This window comes from Miniopterus schreibersii, assembly GCF_964146895.1.
Source record: "Miniopterus schreibersii genome assembly, chromosome: 4".
Lineage (NCBI taxonomy): Eukaryota > Metazoa > Chordata > Mammalia > Chiroptera > Miniopteridae > Miniopterus > Miniopterus schreibersii.
This window is the reverse complement of record NC_138105.1, coordinates 82,519,256-82,536,824: the sequence shown is the minus strand read 5'-3', so window position 1 is coordinate 82,536,824 and position 17,569 is coordinate 82,519,256. Positions and strand designations below refer to the sequence as shown.

At 47.8% G+C, this 17,569-nt stretch overlaps 1 protein-coding gene across 2 annotated transcripts in view; it reads left to right on the top strand.

The window, feature by feature from the left end:
• Positions 1–6,317: 6,317 nt before the first annotated feature.
• The window catches only part of ZNF300 (zinc finger protein 300), a 35,466-nt gene continuing 24,214 nt past the window's right edge, over positions 6,318–17,569 (top strand). For both annotated transcript variants that reach the window (XM_081136927.1, XM_081136923.1), the window contains exon 1: positions 6,318–6,566. In XM_081136927.1, the coding sequence (XP_080993053.1) occupies positions 6,536–6,566 (31 nt within the window). In that variant the 5' untranslated portion in view covers positions 6,318–6,535. The remainder of the gene's footprint in view (positions 6,567–17,569) is intronic.

Sequence of the window (17,569 nt, the reverse complement as noted above, 5' to 3'; positions counted from 1 at the left end):
GGGAGCGTTTCTTACTCTTGGGCTTTAAAATACCCCATGATGTACCCGCTACCCTCCTGTGCAGCCTTGAACAAGTTGCTTTCCCTCTCTGGGCCTCCGTTCCCCCATCTGTTTAATGGGATCGGTTGGTGATCTGTAAGGCCCTGCTGGTTCTGGCTAGATGACTTGCTTCTAGATGACAGACCAGGAGTCCCTCTAGAGTAGGGACCGTCATCACAACTTGGCACAGGGCCTAGAACACTAAAAGGTGTTTAAATATTTGTTACCTTGCTCAACCAATGAATTGATTTCTGTGCTTGGAGATACTGATGCTCAGATTAGGCCGCTCTAGGTCTGGGCTGTCTAGGCGTGATTCTGTCCACAGGTAGGGCAGTGCGTTGAGATCAGTGCTTCCCAAATCCATCTGACTACCTGGGAAGCTTGTAATACAGACTCCAGGGCCCCACTTCCCAATCAGTGCATCATTAGAATCGCAGGGGCAGCCCGGCTGGCGTGGCTCAGACATTAAGCATCCACCTATGATCCAGAAGATCGATTCCTTGTCAGGGCCCAGGCCCAGGTTGGGGGCTAGATCCCCAGTAGGGGGTGTGCAGGAGCAGCCAATCAATGACTCATCACTGATGTTTCTATCTCGCTCCCCCTCTCTTCCTTTCTCTGAAATCAATAAAGATATGTGTTTTTTTAAAAAAAGAATCTCGGGGACAGAGGCTGAGAATCCCCTTCAGACATGATCCAAAGGGGATTCTGAGGCAGGTGACTCTCCATCTTCTGATGGAGAAGTACCTTGAGATACCATGTTTTTATTATGATTTAAGATATGTTCCCATGGGAACTTGGAAGGTCTGTCTCAAGTCCCACATTGTCCATGAAGCCTTCCTTACCTCCAGCCACAGCCTGTTGAAATGAAGGGACCCTTGAATGCCAGGAAGTCGTGAAATGAGTTAAAGCACTGACACATTTGAACAGCGGCTGACACAGAGGATGTGCTTAATAAATGTGATTTATTCAATCACCTCATTTCACTGAAGCCCGGAGGTGGGGAACGATTTACCCAAGTTCCCATAACAGATAGGCGGCAGAGAGGAGACCAGAATCCAGGTCTCTAGGCTCTAGTCTCAGGCCCTCTTCAGTTTGTTCTGTTGCCTTTTGACAGTCATATATACCCAAAGATACGAGCAGCTGTGTGCCTCTCCGTTGGTCAGAAACCCATTGCTCATTAGCATCAGTAGGCATCTAGTGACCCTCAAAATGTGTGCTTAGCACCATGTTAACACCATGAGACATTTCAAAGAGTTTTCTGGAAACTGTTATCCCTGCCCTCGAGGTGTGTCCAACAGAGTGAGGACTAGGATGGGGCAAGTGGCACCTAGGATGGGGCAAGTTGAGCACCTCGGGTCATGCAAGTGCGGAGCTGGCACCTGACAGTGAGCGCCTCCCTAAATTTTGCACCCTATGTACCTGACTTGCCTCACCCTAGTCCCAGCCCTGCTGTTCAGTTTCTTTGGGGGAAACGAGAAGGCTTCAGAAGCCCGAGGCATGCTCTGGGACCACAGACACGTTACCTTCCTTTTCTGACAGCCTCTCAGTGGTGTTCTCTGTGGCCCTACATTTCCAGGGGTCTAAGGAAGGCCTGTGCTGCACCAGACTCAGGGGTCCCAGTTCCATGGACAGCGGGGTGAGAGGCTGGAGAGCATGGCCTGGCACCTAGGAGGCCTTCAGGCGACAGGCGACTTTCAAAGGAGGTCTGAGCCTCAGTACAAAGAGCGTGAAGGCAAAAAGGAAAACGGCACTTCCCGGTCTTCCTTCCACCAGCTTTTAAAGCACATTTTGGTGACTTTTCCCCAAACACCCTATGTTTTGAAAGATGTCATTCACCACGCGGTTCACTCCTTACCCTCAGGTTAAAGTCCAAATTCCTCAGCACTCAGACACTGTCCTCAGAGCCCAGGCACCTCCTCATCCTTTGCCACAGTCCCCTTACTCTCTAGCCCGGCTGTGCTGGACTTTAATCGATTCTTCCAGCATGCTGTTCGCCCTCACCCCCATGTTTTGTCCATGCTGCTCCTCTGCCTGGAGCACTCCACAGTCTCTTTAACTGCTTCTCTCCTACCGTGTTCAGGTCTCAACTTCAATGTCACTTCTTAAGAAAAGAGTTTTGTTCAGGTCCTCTTATGTAGTCCCCTTATTATAGTTTAGTACCCCGTATAGTTTCTAGAGCATTTGACACTTTCTACATCAACCCTTTGTGGTACTTCATCATCATTTCTTATTTGTCTGTTTTCTACACTAAATCATAAGGACCACGAAAGCTTCATTCCCAGCACTTTGCACAGGGCTTAATACATAGTAGGTGCTCAATAAAAATTTATTAAATAAATGAAACACTATTAGGCATAAAGAATAAGCAGAGCTTCAGGTCAACATATGCTGACAAATTTGAGCACACAAAATTGGTCTGAGTCCAGCTGGTAGCAAGGCTCAAGCCATGGGAGTTATGCTGAGTGAGCTTCTCAGGGGAGGGGAGGTGATTTGCATTGGGTTTTGGGAAAGGAAGGGTGGAGATAGATGCTGCAGGCAAATCATAGGCCAGTTTTGCTTCCAACCCGAGAAAGTGCTCTACTACATCCCAGACAAATGGGCACCCAGCCCCTCTTCTCCCTCCTTTTTTGAGACATACACAGGGAGCTCACTGCCTACCCAGAATATTTGCTTGGTGGGTGAATGGGGACTGCAGATGACAGAAGGAGGTTAAAAAAAAAAAAGTGCTGATGGCCCTGGCTGGGTGGCTCAGTTGGAGTGTCGTCCTGTGCACCAAAAGCTTTCGGGTTTGATTCCGGATCAGAGCACATACCTAGGTTGCGAGTTCGATCCCCAGTCAGGGCCCATATGGTAGGCAACTGATCAATGTTTCTCTCTCACACCGATTTCTCTCTCTACCCCCCCCCCCGTCTCTTCCTCTCTCTAAACATATCCTCCGGTGAAGATTTTTAAAAGTGCTGATGTTCTGTGTCTTCAAAGAAGATAGAACACGAGTTAATAAACAATAAAAGCTGTAAAAGCCAAAACAGTGGAAGCCAGCCCTGTCATTGCTGAGTAAGCGCTGGGCTAGGCACGGGGGTCAGCCCGCCCAGGTAATGGGTCTGGCTGGAGGCCGCAGCAGGAGGCCCAGCCCCCATCACTTCGCTGCCAACTTGAAATAGTGGCCCTGTTTTGCAATCCAAACAGGATTGCAGAACCCAGGTAGGATCAGAGGCTGGTTTGGTGAGTAAGTGGCAGATCCTATCTCAGAGCCAGCCAGGAGAGAGGGAGTCAGTCAGGAGGAGAGGTGGCCGGAGCCTTTGCTTTGGAAACCAGCGCCTTCCAAACTCTGAGCCTGTTTGCTCACCTATGGAACAAGGAATCTGGCGAGGCGACCTCGAGGGCCCAGCGTTTGGATGAGTGACGGCCAGTGTTCCCCCAACATCCTGTATCCCAGGTGCTGCCTTAGAGTTGCGAGCTCTTTGAAAAGCCTGTGCAACCTCGTGAAGCAGCTGACATTATTAGCTAGCTGAAGCAGCTGACATTCCACAGACGGGCAAATGACTAGATAGAGAAGTCAATTTGCTTAAAGCCGTGCAGTTGGTAGGTGGCAGAACCAGGATCCTGACCCGGAAGCCCTGTCTCCAGAGCCCTTGTCATTAATCTCTGAGCCTGTGCCATCAACATAACAGCCACTAGATGGGTGTCACCGGTGAGCCCTTGGAATGTGGCTGGTCCGTGTGAGATGTGCTGTCACTGTAAAATACGCTGTGACTTTTCAAGACTTAGTATGAAAAAAAGAACGGAAAAGTATCTCGATAAATCTTTATACCATTACACATTGAAATGTTAATATTTTTATATATTGGGTTAAAGAAGCTATTTTTTCTTGAAATTAATTTCACTTTTTTAAAGTTTTAAAATGTGACTGCTGGAAATTTTTAAATTAAATATGCAACTGATGTTATATTTCTATTGGACAGCACTGGCTAAAGCTATATATTCATAAGAGATTGGTATAGGATTGTGGTCTCTGTGAAACCTAGGCTTATCTCCTGTCTGAGGGCCCCCAAGACCACCTCCAGGTTTAGTGGTTCACCTGGAGGACTCACAGAACTCAGCATGTGACCATACTCACTGGATGACTTATTCCAGCGAAAGGATACAAAGCAAAATCAGCAGAGGGTAAAAGGTACACAGGACAAAGTCTGGAGGGAACCAGGCACAAGCTTCCAAGAGTCCTCTCCCAGCTGAGTCCCACAGGGTGGGCCTTAATTCCTCTAGCAACAAACCGTGACAACACTTGTCAAGTGTTGTCTCAGGAAAGCTCATTAGAGACTTAACACCCAGGGCTTCTGCCGGGGGCTAGCCACGTAGGCATCCTCTGCCTAGCATGTAATTCCAGACTCCCAGGGGCAAATCAAGTGTTCAGCACAAATCACATTGCTTGTACAAACAGTTCAGTCACATTTATCAGTTCTGGGAAAAATAGAAAGCCTCCTGAAATCAAAGTCCCTTCATGCCAAACAAGGACAAACAGTGCAAGCAGATCTTTCTAAGGATAGCAGTTTCAGGCCTGCTTTGTTAACTCTTTTCTTCAGTCTCCTGGTTTAATTTCAACAGGACTTAGCCTGGCAAATGTAGGCCTTGGCACATGCTGAAATGGACTTAATAACTCCCACTCCCTCCAAAGTCTGCTGTGTTGGAGGGAGAGTTATAAAAAGGGTAAGAGTCCCTTGAAACTATCACATTCAATCCTCTCACCTGAGAGGTTGAGGCTCAGAGAGGCTGAGTGGTTTGTCCAGGGTCCCACAGCAAATACAGGTGTCTACAAGAGTCAGACCTAGGCTGGATACAGTTCCAAGCTTTCAGTCAACATGTCCCTTCCCTTCTCTTGAGGTCCTTATATGTTGCTGAAACCCAAAACATGTGCCCTTTCCTCCATTTCTTAGTAGGGAGCCCTACCTATGCCTCTGCTAGCCTCGCTCCAGCCTCTCTAGGTTATTGTTAACTGGGAGACAGCGGTGCTGGAGTAGCAATAACAGCCTTCATAAAGTAGTCACCAAACAGTGAACAACCCACATTCTACTTCTTGTGGGTTAACTAACAACGCACAAAACGAATGAGGTCTAGCCCAGGCCGGTGTGGCTCAGCTGGTTGAGGGTCGTCCCATGCGTGGAAAGGTTGCCAGTTTCACTGTCGGGGCACATGCCCGGGTTGCGGGCTTGATCCCCAGTAGTGGTTGTGCAGGAGGCAGCCGGTTGATGTTTTTCTCTCTCTCCCTCTCTCCCTTCCTCTCTCTCCCCCTAAATCAATAAAAGAAACATTAAAAAAAAACAAACAAACCACTAAAAAACCCAACAACAACGAGGTACAGAAGGAACCAATAAACTCGAGAGTAGAACAACCAGATGGATGGGTAGTTTATCAGCCCTCCTACCACTCTTCTCCCAACAGGACCACAGCTAACAAATGGCCACGCCAGGTCCACATCATTCTTACCCCTTCCTCAACTCAGAAGGTTCATGTCAAGGGAACTTGGGAGGTATACTTGAGAAAGTTGTGGACTAAGAGTCTGGAGTCCTGATCCTATCTTAGGATGTGCCTTAGCCTAATTCTTTCTCTCTGAGCCTTGGACTCCCTCCAACTCTGAAATGAGGAAATTAGAATTCTGAGATTTTGCCCATGCTCACTGGTCTATAATTATACAGTTTCTCATGAACTGACCCCAGGGGAGGAATTCCCGAGGACAAATGGGGTGATGTCCTTGAGTGTTTGCCCAGTTGGGGTTGGGTTACAGGGTGAGGGTGGACTATGGGTAAACCATGTCTCCTCCTTTGTGGTTATTGTCACACTCAAATGGTTATTTTGACTTTATATATATCTGTATGTATATAAAAAATGCCTTTGTTGATTTCAGAGAGAGGAAGGGAGAGGGAGAGAGATAGAAACATCAATGATGAGAGAGTCATCGATCAGCTGCCTCCTACACGCCCCCAACTGGGGATCCAGCCCGCAACCCAGGCATGTGCCCTGACCGGGAATCGAACCATGATCTCCTGGATCCTAGGTCAAAGCTCAACCACTGAGCCATGCCGACCAGGCGGTTATTTTGATTTTAAATGAGCAAGGACATTTAGTTCAGAGTCTGCATATTACCACCCCTTCCACATGCCCTGCAAGATGAAGGGGTTGGGCCCAGCGATATCTCCCATCTGGGGGTGACCTTCCCCAGCTGTTAGATGAAGTTAATAATTTCTGCCCTGCCCACTCAATAAGCCGTTAAAGAGGCTCAAACAGAGAGTCGGGGCTGAAAGACGCTGCAATATGAACTCCAGCAAGGACTGAGGAATTGGTTTTTCCCTTCCAACTCACTCTTGGTCTCCAAAACCATATCTTGTCAATACTTCTCCTCATATTACTGAGCTCTTAAACTTACTGTTAATTAATTTACCAGGTGTTTATTAAGTTCACTGTGCCAACTGCTGAGGATTCAACCATTCAGAGCAAACAAGACATGATTCCTGACCTCAAGGAGCTCACAGCGGGTGAGTTGGTGAAAGTCAGCTGGCTGCACAGGGGGATGGCTGTGCTCGTGGGGAAAGGGACAGCAGAGATGGACAGCTGAGCCAGATCGGTGGGAGCAGGGCTGGCTCCCACCTAGTAAGCTGGGAAGGAGCACAAGGAGTCAGCTGTGTGAGAGACAGGAAAGCTGTAGAGAAAGAGGGAAAGAGTGTTTGGGGTGGAAGGAGCTGTGTGACCAAAGGCTGCTTGGCCCTTTCCAACTTTCATCCCTCCATGTTCTTTGTGGCTGATGGTAAAAAGTGACCAGAGATAAGGCTGGAGCAGTTATCAGGTCAGATGGCCTTGGACTTTACCTCGAGGACAGTGGACAGAACAAGAGCCCCACCACCTTGTTTTGTTTTTGTTATCCTTTCATTACTTTTCACAATTCTAAATAATCTCATTCATTTATTTATGTACCTATTTATAGTCTACCCCATTCTCCTCCCAACTGGGATATAAGCAGCATGAGGCCTAAGGCCGTATCTTTTATTCTGTGTTGTAAGTCCAGCCCCTAGCAGAAGGCAGTTTAGTCAATAAATAGGTTTTTTATAAAGAATGAATGAACGAGAGAAAGGAAGTGCAGGCACATAGATCTTCGAGTGTATCTCATTCCTCCTTTGTCCTTTGACTTTATTTAGGGACAAGCCTCCATAGGGGAGGGGGTGTGGCTCAGAAAGTTCCATCTCTTGCTTTCAGGTAGTAAAATGTGGGTGAGGCTAAGAAATGGACTAGGGAGGAGAGTCTGGGCAAGCTGACCCCAAGGCTGAAAGCCTGCCTGAGCTCTGGACATAAAGTTCCTTTTTCATAAGGGGACTGTGGCTCATGGGAAATAAATAACCTGAGGGCCCTGTGGTCCATGGGAAATAAATAACCTGGCCCTCCCGCTGAACTCCAACATCTTTTATTCTCAGGCCAGAAGGGTCCTTAGAGATGACCAAGTTCCTTTTTACTCAAAAATGTGGTCCTTGGACTCCACTGACAGACATTCCCAAAGCTGCCTGCCCTGCCCTTTATCTTTTCCCGTCTAGTGTAACGGGGCATTTGGGATCTAGTTCTGGCTTTGTTATGTTTTAATTAGCACCCCCCCACATCCATTACCCAACGGGTCCCTGAGGACCAGCTCTGCAGGGTGGGTGCTGTTATCCTCACGCTTCCAATGATAATTTTCAAGCTCACAGAGAGGATTTGCCCAAGGTCCCAGGGCTCGTACATGGCAGAGCTGGACGCTGAAAGGGCCTTTCTGATGCCCCAGCAGTAACGCTCCACCTTAAATCCGCACATTTAACAGGCTATTCCACATGAAATGGCTTTGAAACATAACCCACATGGGTGTAAGAGATTCTTCTCAACCTTTCCCTCCCTCTGTTCCTCCTCTTCTTTAAGCCCTTTTTAAGCCCATTTGAAATTGCTCCGTGGAGGCATTCTTTCCCTGTCCTAACTGGTTTCTCTTAAAATCCACCCTTGCATAGCCTTCCCCTTGAACTGGTAGGGTGGGAACAGCACTGAGCTGAGACTAGAACACCTGGTCCTTGCCACTCAGCCCTTCGACCCCCTCACTGGGCTATTATCTCCTTACCTGTAGAAGGGGAGGGGGGAGGTATGTGGACTAGATGACCTATAACCTCTTCAGATTGAAGCCTATCTGCGTTCCAGATAATGCTAACCAATCCCCTGAGTGGGCAAGGCTAAAGGACCCCTTGGGGAGAAAGAATCTCTTTCTCATGCCTGCTTTATTGTAGCCCCCTGGATGGTGTATTTCTCCAAGCAGCTTTGCAGTCTTTTCCTGTTTAATTGCCATTCCTAGAGCCACACTCTGGCCTGGCCCTGGCCCTGGTTTGGCGCAGCTCTTTGAATAGATTGCTAAACCCAGCAATCTGTTGAGCTCTGAAGAAAAACAATTGTCAGCTTGACACTCAGTGTTTGAGCCACAGTTACCCACCCTGAACTGTATAATTTTAAAGCCTTTGAAGTAGGAACTACCATGGTATCTATTTTACAGATACGGAGGTGTATAGAGTCAGAGTGATTTGCCCAAGGGTGATAGGGAGCCACGGAGCTAAATACTAAAATGCGGGTTTTCTGACCCAGCTTTCATTCTCTCCGTCCATATTTTCATTCACTTTTCATATGTTTATTGAGCACTGACTATAGTCAGGTCCTGGGTTGGGCAGTGAGCTTACTGTAGTGAAAATAACAGATGGGTTGCCGCACATGTGGGAAGGCAGACTGTATAATATATATCATGTGTCTCTTACACTACATTAAAATGACAAATTCATATCATCTTTCAACTTTACATGTTTTGAGAGGAAGTTCTTTTTCAGGTTACCCCCTTTCTTGCTTCTCCCACTTTCCATTTGTTCCCGATCCTCCCGTCCAAGTCAGTGAAGGCCCTGGCTGAAGTTTGGGCCAGTTAGGCCCATAAGCCCAGGCTCTAAGCCCTCCTTCCCTGCCTCCGGCAAAAAACAGCCACTGCTTCTCCCCCTGACGGTGGGTTTAGAGAGCATCACGGCAGGGCCCCTGAAGGAAAGGACCTACCCTCCTTCACAGGAGCTACTCTGCCATCAGGGCTTGTGGGCCAGGGTGAAGATGACCTGGAGCCCAGGCTCATCCACTGTGTTATCTGCTTGGCCAGCTCAGCTGGACAGAAATGGAAGGTCCTTACTTTTCTGCGTTGTGGCTCAGGCCCCAAGTTTGGCACTGGGAAGCATTCAAAGTGTGTCACATGAGAACTCTGGCTTTGGCATCAGAAAAACCTGCATTTGAATCCCAGCACTGCCTCTTTCCGGTTGTTCCACCCTGCGGAAGGCATCTTGCCTCATCCGTGAAAGGGGATTTTGTATGGACTGAGGTGGAATGTATAAAAACATTTGGTGCAGTCTTGGGATATATTCCGTCCTCCTTATTACTATTAAAGATGTCAGTGATGGCCCCACGTATCTTAGCCTTGGAGTGGGTGCCTAAACTTAGCATCTTAGAAGGACCAGAGCCTGTGCCTGAGCCCTCAGCATCCTACCGTCCCACTGCCCCTCCCAACCCTTCACGCTCTGCATAGAGCCATCTGCAAGTCTACAGCTCATCGTGGCTTTGTCCTGTCATCACTCTGGTCCTCCTGCCCTTTCTGCACCATGGATCACATGGCCTCCAAGGGCTCCATCTGGTTTGGAAAGTCTTCGACTAGTTTCCTATGGCCTCCCTGGGACAGTCAAGTACTTTGTGTACAAGATTCTGAGCTGTTCTTATCCGGAGGCCAACAAAGAGGAGGACTGTGAGATTTCAGGACTTCAGAATACCCTGAGAGAATACCCTTCTCTCCCACATGCACACACCCTCTGTTCAACCTGCCCTGCACCTGTAATAGCTAAGATTCACTGAGCAAGTGCCTACTACGGGTTAGGCTCTGGTCTACGTGGTTTTTGTTTTTTGTTTTTTGTTTTTTTTTTATTTTTTAAATATATCTTTATTGATTTCAAGGAGAGGAAAGGAGAGGGAGAGACAGAAACATCAATGATGAGAGTCATTGATCGAAACCGCAACCTGGGTATGTGCCCTGACCGGGAATCGAACCCCAATTGTCTGGATCCTAGGTCAATGCTCAACCACTGAGCCACGCCCGGCCGGGCTAGTCTACGTGTTTTAAACAAACTATGTAATCCCATAACAACTCTGTAAAGTGTGTATAATATAAATTCCATTTTAAAATTGAGGAAACTGGGGCATAGGGAGGTTAATAACCCAAGCTGCTAAGTGGTGCAGATGGGTTTCCATTTCAGACAATCTGGCTCCAGGGCCTGCACTCTTCACTTCTTTCCCACACTGCACTGAAGCCCAGACAGTGAAGGAGACTTGCCCAAAATCACACAGCAATTTATGCAATGATCTCTGACCATTAAGCCACCGGATGAGTCATATCGAAGGCAAAAATAAACCAAAGGTTAAAATATCCTGGTCTCGCCCATTCTACATTCTCCCTCCACCCCTAGATCTTATGAGGCAAAAGCAGAGAGTTCTAGGGTGTGGCCTTGTGGGTCAGTGCCAAGGCTGCCCTGGCTTGGCTGGCACCACAGTGGTCAGCCCTCTTACTTTTTTGTGTGTGTATATGTGCTGCCGAAGCGAGCACATGTCAGCCCTCTTTAGAGCTAAGCCTGGTCTCCCCTCTCACATCCAGATAGGCACATGCAGATAGGCACAGTAAGAGGGGATGTGAGTGCTGGGGATGGAGGTGGGGGCAGGACCGGAGCAGGGAAATAGGAAGGCAAAGGGTAGGGGCCAGGATTAGGGAGGAGGGGTGAAGCACAGAGGGGCAAGGGAGGAGAGGGAGGCGAGGTGTGGAGGCCCTGGCGCTCTGCCCAGCAAGGTTGATGGGCCCAGAGCTGACCTTGCATCCATCCCAGAGGGCGCACTGGGCAAATGTTTATGAGCAACCTCAACATTGGGAAGGAGCGTGACCTCCCAGCCCGTCTGCCCCTAACCCGTGACTGCCCCAGGATATAAACAGCCTGTGTGTTAACTGCAGGGGACCGGCGCCTCTGCTACTTAGCTTTATCTCCTGGGATGGGCGGGCATGGAGAGAGAGCAGGAGGTGCCTGGCCAAGAGTTTCCAGACTGGGAGGACCTGCTGCCAGGAACTCGATGACCCTTAAAGAGCTGGGCCCAAAGGGGCCACAGAGAGCGTACATCCTGCGTCTACCCCTTGCGGACTTGTTCAGGGCTGCGTAGTAGGTTAATGGGCCTAGAAGCCTTTGACCCAATGGTTGCCACTTTAAGGGAATTACAGCTTGACTCATCTCATTATTTCCCCTAATGACCCCCGCCATTAGAGCGCTGTGGCGAAATGAGATGAAATCATGGCTGAAAAGCACCTGAGAAGTTGTTCCCTAGTCCAGTCACTCACTCCTCCCCAGTCCCTACATCCCACCTTCATTCAGTCCCTTAGGACAAACTCGAGTAGTGAGACACCCACACACTCGCCCATCCCATCTTACCTCCACACACCCAAGTCTCAGCTGTGCAGTGAGGGCTAGAATAGTATTGACCTACTGGGTTGCTGGAAGGCTTAAATGAGATGCTTTCTATGAAGTTTGGCACAGTGCCTGGCACCTCTCTGCGCTCAGTGTTAGCTACGTCTAGTCCAGTGTCCCCTGAGAAAGTCCACAAGAGGCCACCCACAGCAATCCTCTTACAAGTGACCTGGACTGGGAGTATTTCTGAATGAGAGACAAGCGATGCGGTGGGTATTTGCTGGGGCTGGAATGGGAGCGAGTGGATTTCATAGGCAGCTTGAAGGACTGGAATGAAAACACCAAGAACAACCACTGTGGAATTTCTGGGATGGGAAGGGCAGGTCCACGTGGACACAAGCACTGGATGAAAAGTCCTAGGACATTCACAACGCAGGCGAGAACAAACAGCCTCGTTCCAAGGCAAGTGGTGGGTCATGGTGACCTTTACAGGACACAGGAGTTTGTGGCTGTAATTGAAAGGTGTTAAAAACTAACAGCGCTCACAGGGCTCACCCAGCTGGCTGGCCGCGTCCGCAGGGTTTTGAGGGCCCTGGCTGCCCCTCCACCTCGCAATGCCAGGCACTTCTCCCAGTGTCCCCAGTTACCGCCCCACCCAGAGTCTCAGAGTGTGTGCCCATCTCTTCCATTCTTTCTTCTTCCCATTGCATCTAGATATTTCTTAATAGTTTGAGAGCTTTTCCCACACAAATAATACATGGTTACCTCCTTCTTGTAAATTAAAATTTGACAACTGAGGCTAAAATCCCATTTCACCCCGTCTGCTCTCCATTTTTGTGGCAACTCCTCTCTAGCACAATTAGCAGTATACCTGTTCTTCCAGAATTTTCTCTACACACACACACACACAAACACGCACACGCCATTTAAAATACAGAGGGAGCAGCATTTTTGACTTCTTTTTCCATAAGCACCATTACACATTATAATTGTGCTGCAACTTGCTTTTCTCACTACTGTATGTTTTAGAGATCTGTCCCTGTTAGTATTTGTATTAGACTTAATTTTTAATCACGGCACAATGTGGGTGTTTTGTGGTTCATGTGCTCACGCCTCCCATCACACAGCCTTTCACGGCTGCAAACGGCGCTGCTGTGACTAGCCTTAGTACACCTTCCTGTGACTTTATTTCTCTAGGATGGAAATCAGGCAGTGGAATTACAGATTATTTTAAGTACTTACAGGCCCAGAAAAGGGTCCTGGGTCTGAAACTCTACCTCTGTAAGCAGAGGGCAGGGAAGACTGAAGAAAGAAGCTGCCGGCTTCAGTCTGGTCATCGATAGAGGGGCCTTACGTAGGAGACATGTCTGGGGCGGCTGCAAGGCAGATGGACCCCCGCACCGCTGGCACAGGCGCCAAAGAGTTACGCAGAAAGTGAAAGGGGGGACACTCACGGGTGCTAACACGTGAATGCTGCCAGGTGTGGGGAGTTATCTTACATGTTTGACCAGATCGGACAATGACCTGTTCCAGGAACCAGCATGCACCAGGAAGCAGGGGAGGGGGGCTGGTTTATGTCAAACGGGCCTCGGTACGGTCAGCCTCCGGGGGGCTGCAGGAAGCAGTCTCCCCGCTGCCCGGGTCCGGCTCGCAGCTCAGGCGGCAGCCAGGCCTTGGAGCAGTCTCTTCCCAACGGGTCCCCCGGTCCCAACACCCCCCGCTGAATCTCAGGTATAGACTCTCCCTGGCTGGCTCCCGGGTCATTTCTTCTGATTCTCAGGTGACATCTAAATCACCAGCTTCCTACTTCTAGCTGCCCGCCGAACAACCCCACCGAGAGGTCCCTCCAGTTCCTCCATCTCATATAACAAAAGTGACCGTCACACTCCCCCCGCCCCCTTGGTGTACACTCACATTCTCCCATTGCCCCCGAACGGAAACCTTAACCGTAGTTCTCTCCCCAGGACATAAGGAGATGTCAAATCTTGTGGGTTTATCTCAGTAATGTTTTTTTTGGCGCTCGTTCCTTCTTATCTTTAGCCGGAATTATTTTAACAACCCCTGACTAGTGTCCTGTTCCCTTCTGCAATGCACCCAAGTAATCTCCATAAAGTCAGGTGATGGCATTGTCAGTGGTTGGTTCCCTGCCTCAACATAAAAGATAGTGGGAGCTCCTTGGCTTGCTCCTCACAGACTTCTCCAATCTGGCTCTAGTTCTTACTGTCTTCAGATCCATCGTCTTACACGCCCCACGCACACTGATCCCCTTGTATTCCCAAACATGCCAGTATTTCCTGCCCCCCGGATTTCGTTCCTGTGTTTCCTTCTCTGCGAGTCTTTCTCCGAGCTCTGCCCGTTGAAGGTCTACCGTCCCTTCCAGGTCCTACCGCACAAACATCAAGGATGTGGGCTGCAGGATCCTCTGCGAAAAGGGGCTAACCTTCTGAGCCCACGGGGAGCTTTAAATGAGAGTCTGCCTCTTACGGAGAAAATGCGAAATAAGCCTTAGCCTGTACTGTGGTCCGGCCTCTTTTATCAAGCTGTGCCCAGCCGCGCTGTCACAGTGACTTGCCTGCCTTCCTGGGCTCTCTGTATTCTGGGGGGCATTTAGTTGTGCAGCTATTTATGTATACGTCTGTGCTCCCGTTTGATAATGCCCCCTCCCCCCCTTAGGACCAGGGATCCTCTTATTTATTTCTGAATAGTGACCCAGCACAGTTCCTAGGACTGAACTGAACGTAAGGAGGAGGCCTTACTGCTGCCAACTCTGGGGGCTCAGTGAAAAGGGGAGAGCCAGCTTTGAGCTCCGCCTTGGCACTCAGTGGGTGATGAGAATCTGCCCGCCTTGCTTACTCTCCCCACACCCGGCCTCCTCTATCCACGCCAAGGGGGAAATACTAATATCCGCCTCGCAAGGTCGGGGCGAGCTTATGTATGCTGAAGAACTTTCTAGTTTGGGGTTTTTAATCTTAGGTTGTCTTCTCACAGTAGCCTGCTTCCCCCTTGTGGATAAAATTCAAACCGCATATTAAAATCAATTATAAATAATCTAGGAACTGGAGGTTTATCTCAGCATTATTCTTTTTTTTAACTGAAAAATTGAAAACAAACCAGGCCTCCAAATAGGAGCTTGGCTAAACATATTATGGTACAGCCACACAAGGGAATAGTATTGAGCCATTGGAATATAATGAAATAGATGCCTGTGGTGTACTGCTAAGTGAAATCTTAGTTATAAACATATATACCATGCTCCATTTTTGTAAACATCTAAGGTTAATGGTGTTGATGTTGGGAGGTGAAATTCAGTTGCTTTTCACTTTCTTCTTTACAGTCATATGTGAGTTTTTAACAATGACCACGTATTATTGCTATTAGAAACATTTAGCTCCTTTTATTGTAGTAAAATAAGAACCCCATTGGTTACCTGTTGTGACAGGCCAATCAACCTGAGTCAGGGAGTCATATATTTAAGAAATATCTCCTGCTCTGCCCGGCCGGGCGTGGCTCAGCGGTTGAGCATCGACCTAGGATCCAGGCGATTGGGGTTCGATTCCCGGTCAGGGCACATGCTCGGGTTGCGGGCTGCAGCCGACCAGTGACTCTCTCATCATTGATGTTTCTCTCTCTCTCTCTCTCCCTCCCCCTTCCTCTCTCTGAAATCAATAAAAGATATTTAAAAAAAAAAAGAAAGAAATATCTCCTGCTCTAGTCCAGTGCATGCACGTACATACTAAACTAATGTTGAAGTCAGCCGGAGAGACGCGGACCTCGCTGAGAGGCAGCCTCAACAGCTATTTCTCTGCTCCTTGGACCTGCTCCACGCAGAGTCCTGGGTGGAAGAAGGTGGGAACAGCAACCAAGGAGAATAAAGGGCCCAGGGCTGGAGGGCTGGGTCTTCCGTCGGGGTTTGTCTGTTCACCTCATAGACAGTAAAATCCCTTGGGGGAGTCACTGTGCGCAGCACACACTCAAGGGCTGAGAAGTTAATGCTCTTCATTCTTGAGAGCAGACTGCCTGTTGATTTTATTTTATTTTATTTTTTAAAATATATCTTTATTGATTTCAGAGAGAGGAAAGGAGAGGGAGAGACCTAGATAAAAACATCAATGATGAGAGAGTCATTGATCGAGCCCGCAACCCGGGCATGTGCCCTGACCGGGAATCGAACCCTGATCGCCTGGATCCTAGGTCGATGCTCAACCACTGAGCCACGCCCGGCCAGGCGTATCTGTTGATTTTAAAACCACTTACTATTTTCTCAGTGGTTGCTCTAGGGCTTAGACAATATGTTAATTTATCATAATCGCCTTCAGATTAATGTTAACTTAATTCCAATGATATATAAAAAACTTGCTCCACTCTGTGCCCCTGTGTGCTATCATTGTCATATATGTCTACATATGTTAAAACCCAACAGTATAGTATTCTAATTGTTGCTTTACCTAGCTTCTTTCACGGAGTTTCCATCTCTCTGCTTATATTGCTCGTCTGTTACATGCCTTGTCATTTTTTATTGAAAGCTAGACATGGTATATTAGGCAAAAGGAAGTTAGGTAAACAGACCTTTCCTATGAAGTTTTATGTTTACCTGGATAGGTGTTAGGCTGAGTTTATTGTTTGTTGTAGATGTAGATGTAAGAGACTAAAATTTCCTCTAGTGTCCTCATTTTTGTCTCCTGTTATTTTTGGTTTTCTCCAGAGACTCCTGCTTAAGTAGCATCTGAGCTTTGCAGTTATTTTGACTGTAGCGCACTGTTACACAGGTTGGTTGATGTGATGGTAAAATGTAGAGGGAAGGGAGCGTTCTAGAATCCTATGGTTAGGTTTCCGTCTTTCAGTAAGTCTGTGTTTCTGGGGTGTGACCTCTGTAAGTGCCTTCAGCTTCTCCAACATCCAAGGGGAGACATGAAATTTGGAAGAGACTGGAGTTGGGTATTTCCTTTAGTCCATGTCAAAGGCTAGAGGGGGCTGGAGTTGAGTATTTCCCTTGCCTTGCGTCAGTTCAGCTCTGGTAAAATAGTTTCTTTTGATGCAAGCCCTTTCTTTAACAGAACAGAATGCTCTGCGTGTATTTCAAAACATTTACTTTCCTGCCTCCGCTGCCAGAAGCAGAGGGACCTTTTCTTTGATCTTCACTGTGAGAACCTGGTGGGGCTCCTGGAGTTAAAACTCATTAAAATGTGAGGGCCCTCCTAAGACCGAACCCTAGAGTTTTTAACCCATGCTAGTGCACACTAAGCCTCCAGCAATTAATCAATCACAATGTAAGTGTTCCTTCCAATGCTGGCTGCACTGGTGGGCTTCTGCTCCCAGGAACTTCTCCGTATCTGCCTTTCCCTATAGTTTTTAGGGCAGTAATTTGCCCTGTGATCTCAATTCTCCACAGGATTCAAAAAGAGTTGTTGATTTCCAGTTTGTTCAGATTTTTTTTCTTCTTGTTGTAAAGATGGGCGTGACAACTTCCAAGTTCAAGTTAATTGGTGTATTTTATGTTAGGAGACATGTAACGAGGAGATTTGGGTGCAAACATTTTGGCTTGAATTTACCTGCTGTCTATTTGACCTGGGGCAAGTCACATCACCTTTCTAAGCCTCAGTAAAACTGGAAGTGATACCTATGTTGTACCAGTGGCTTCGTTGTTTTGTTTTATTTTTAATTAATGTAACAAATGTATTTTACAAAACAATCTAGTGTGTGTGTGTGTGTGTGTGTGTGTGTGTGTGCGTGCACGCTGGCTGTTTCCTCTGTTTAGCACACTCTTCTACTATTTCTTCAAGTCTTTGCCCAAATATCATCAAGGAGGACTCCCTGTCTACCTGATTTAAACTTAATCTTCCCCTACTCTCCTTCACCCTGATTTACTTTTCTTTGTGTACAGCACATCTTCTTCTAATATACTATATAATTATTTATTGTGCTTATTGTTTGTTGATTATCTCTACTTACTAAGACTAAAATTTCATGAAGGTGGGGATTTTTGTCTATTTGATTCAGTGTTGTATCCCCAGCACCAGGAACAG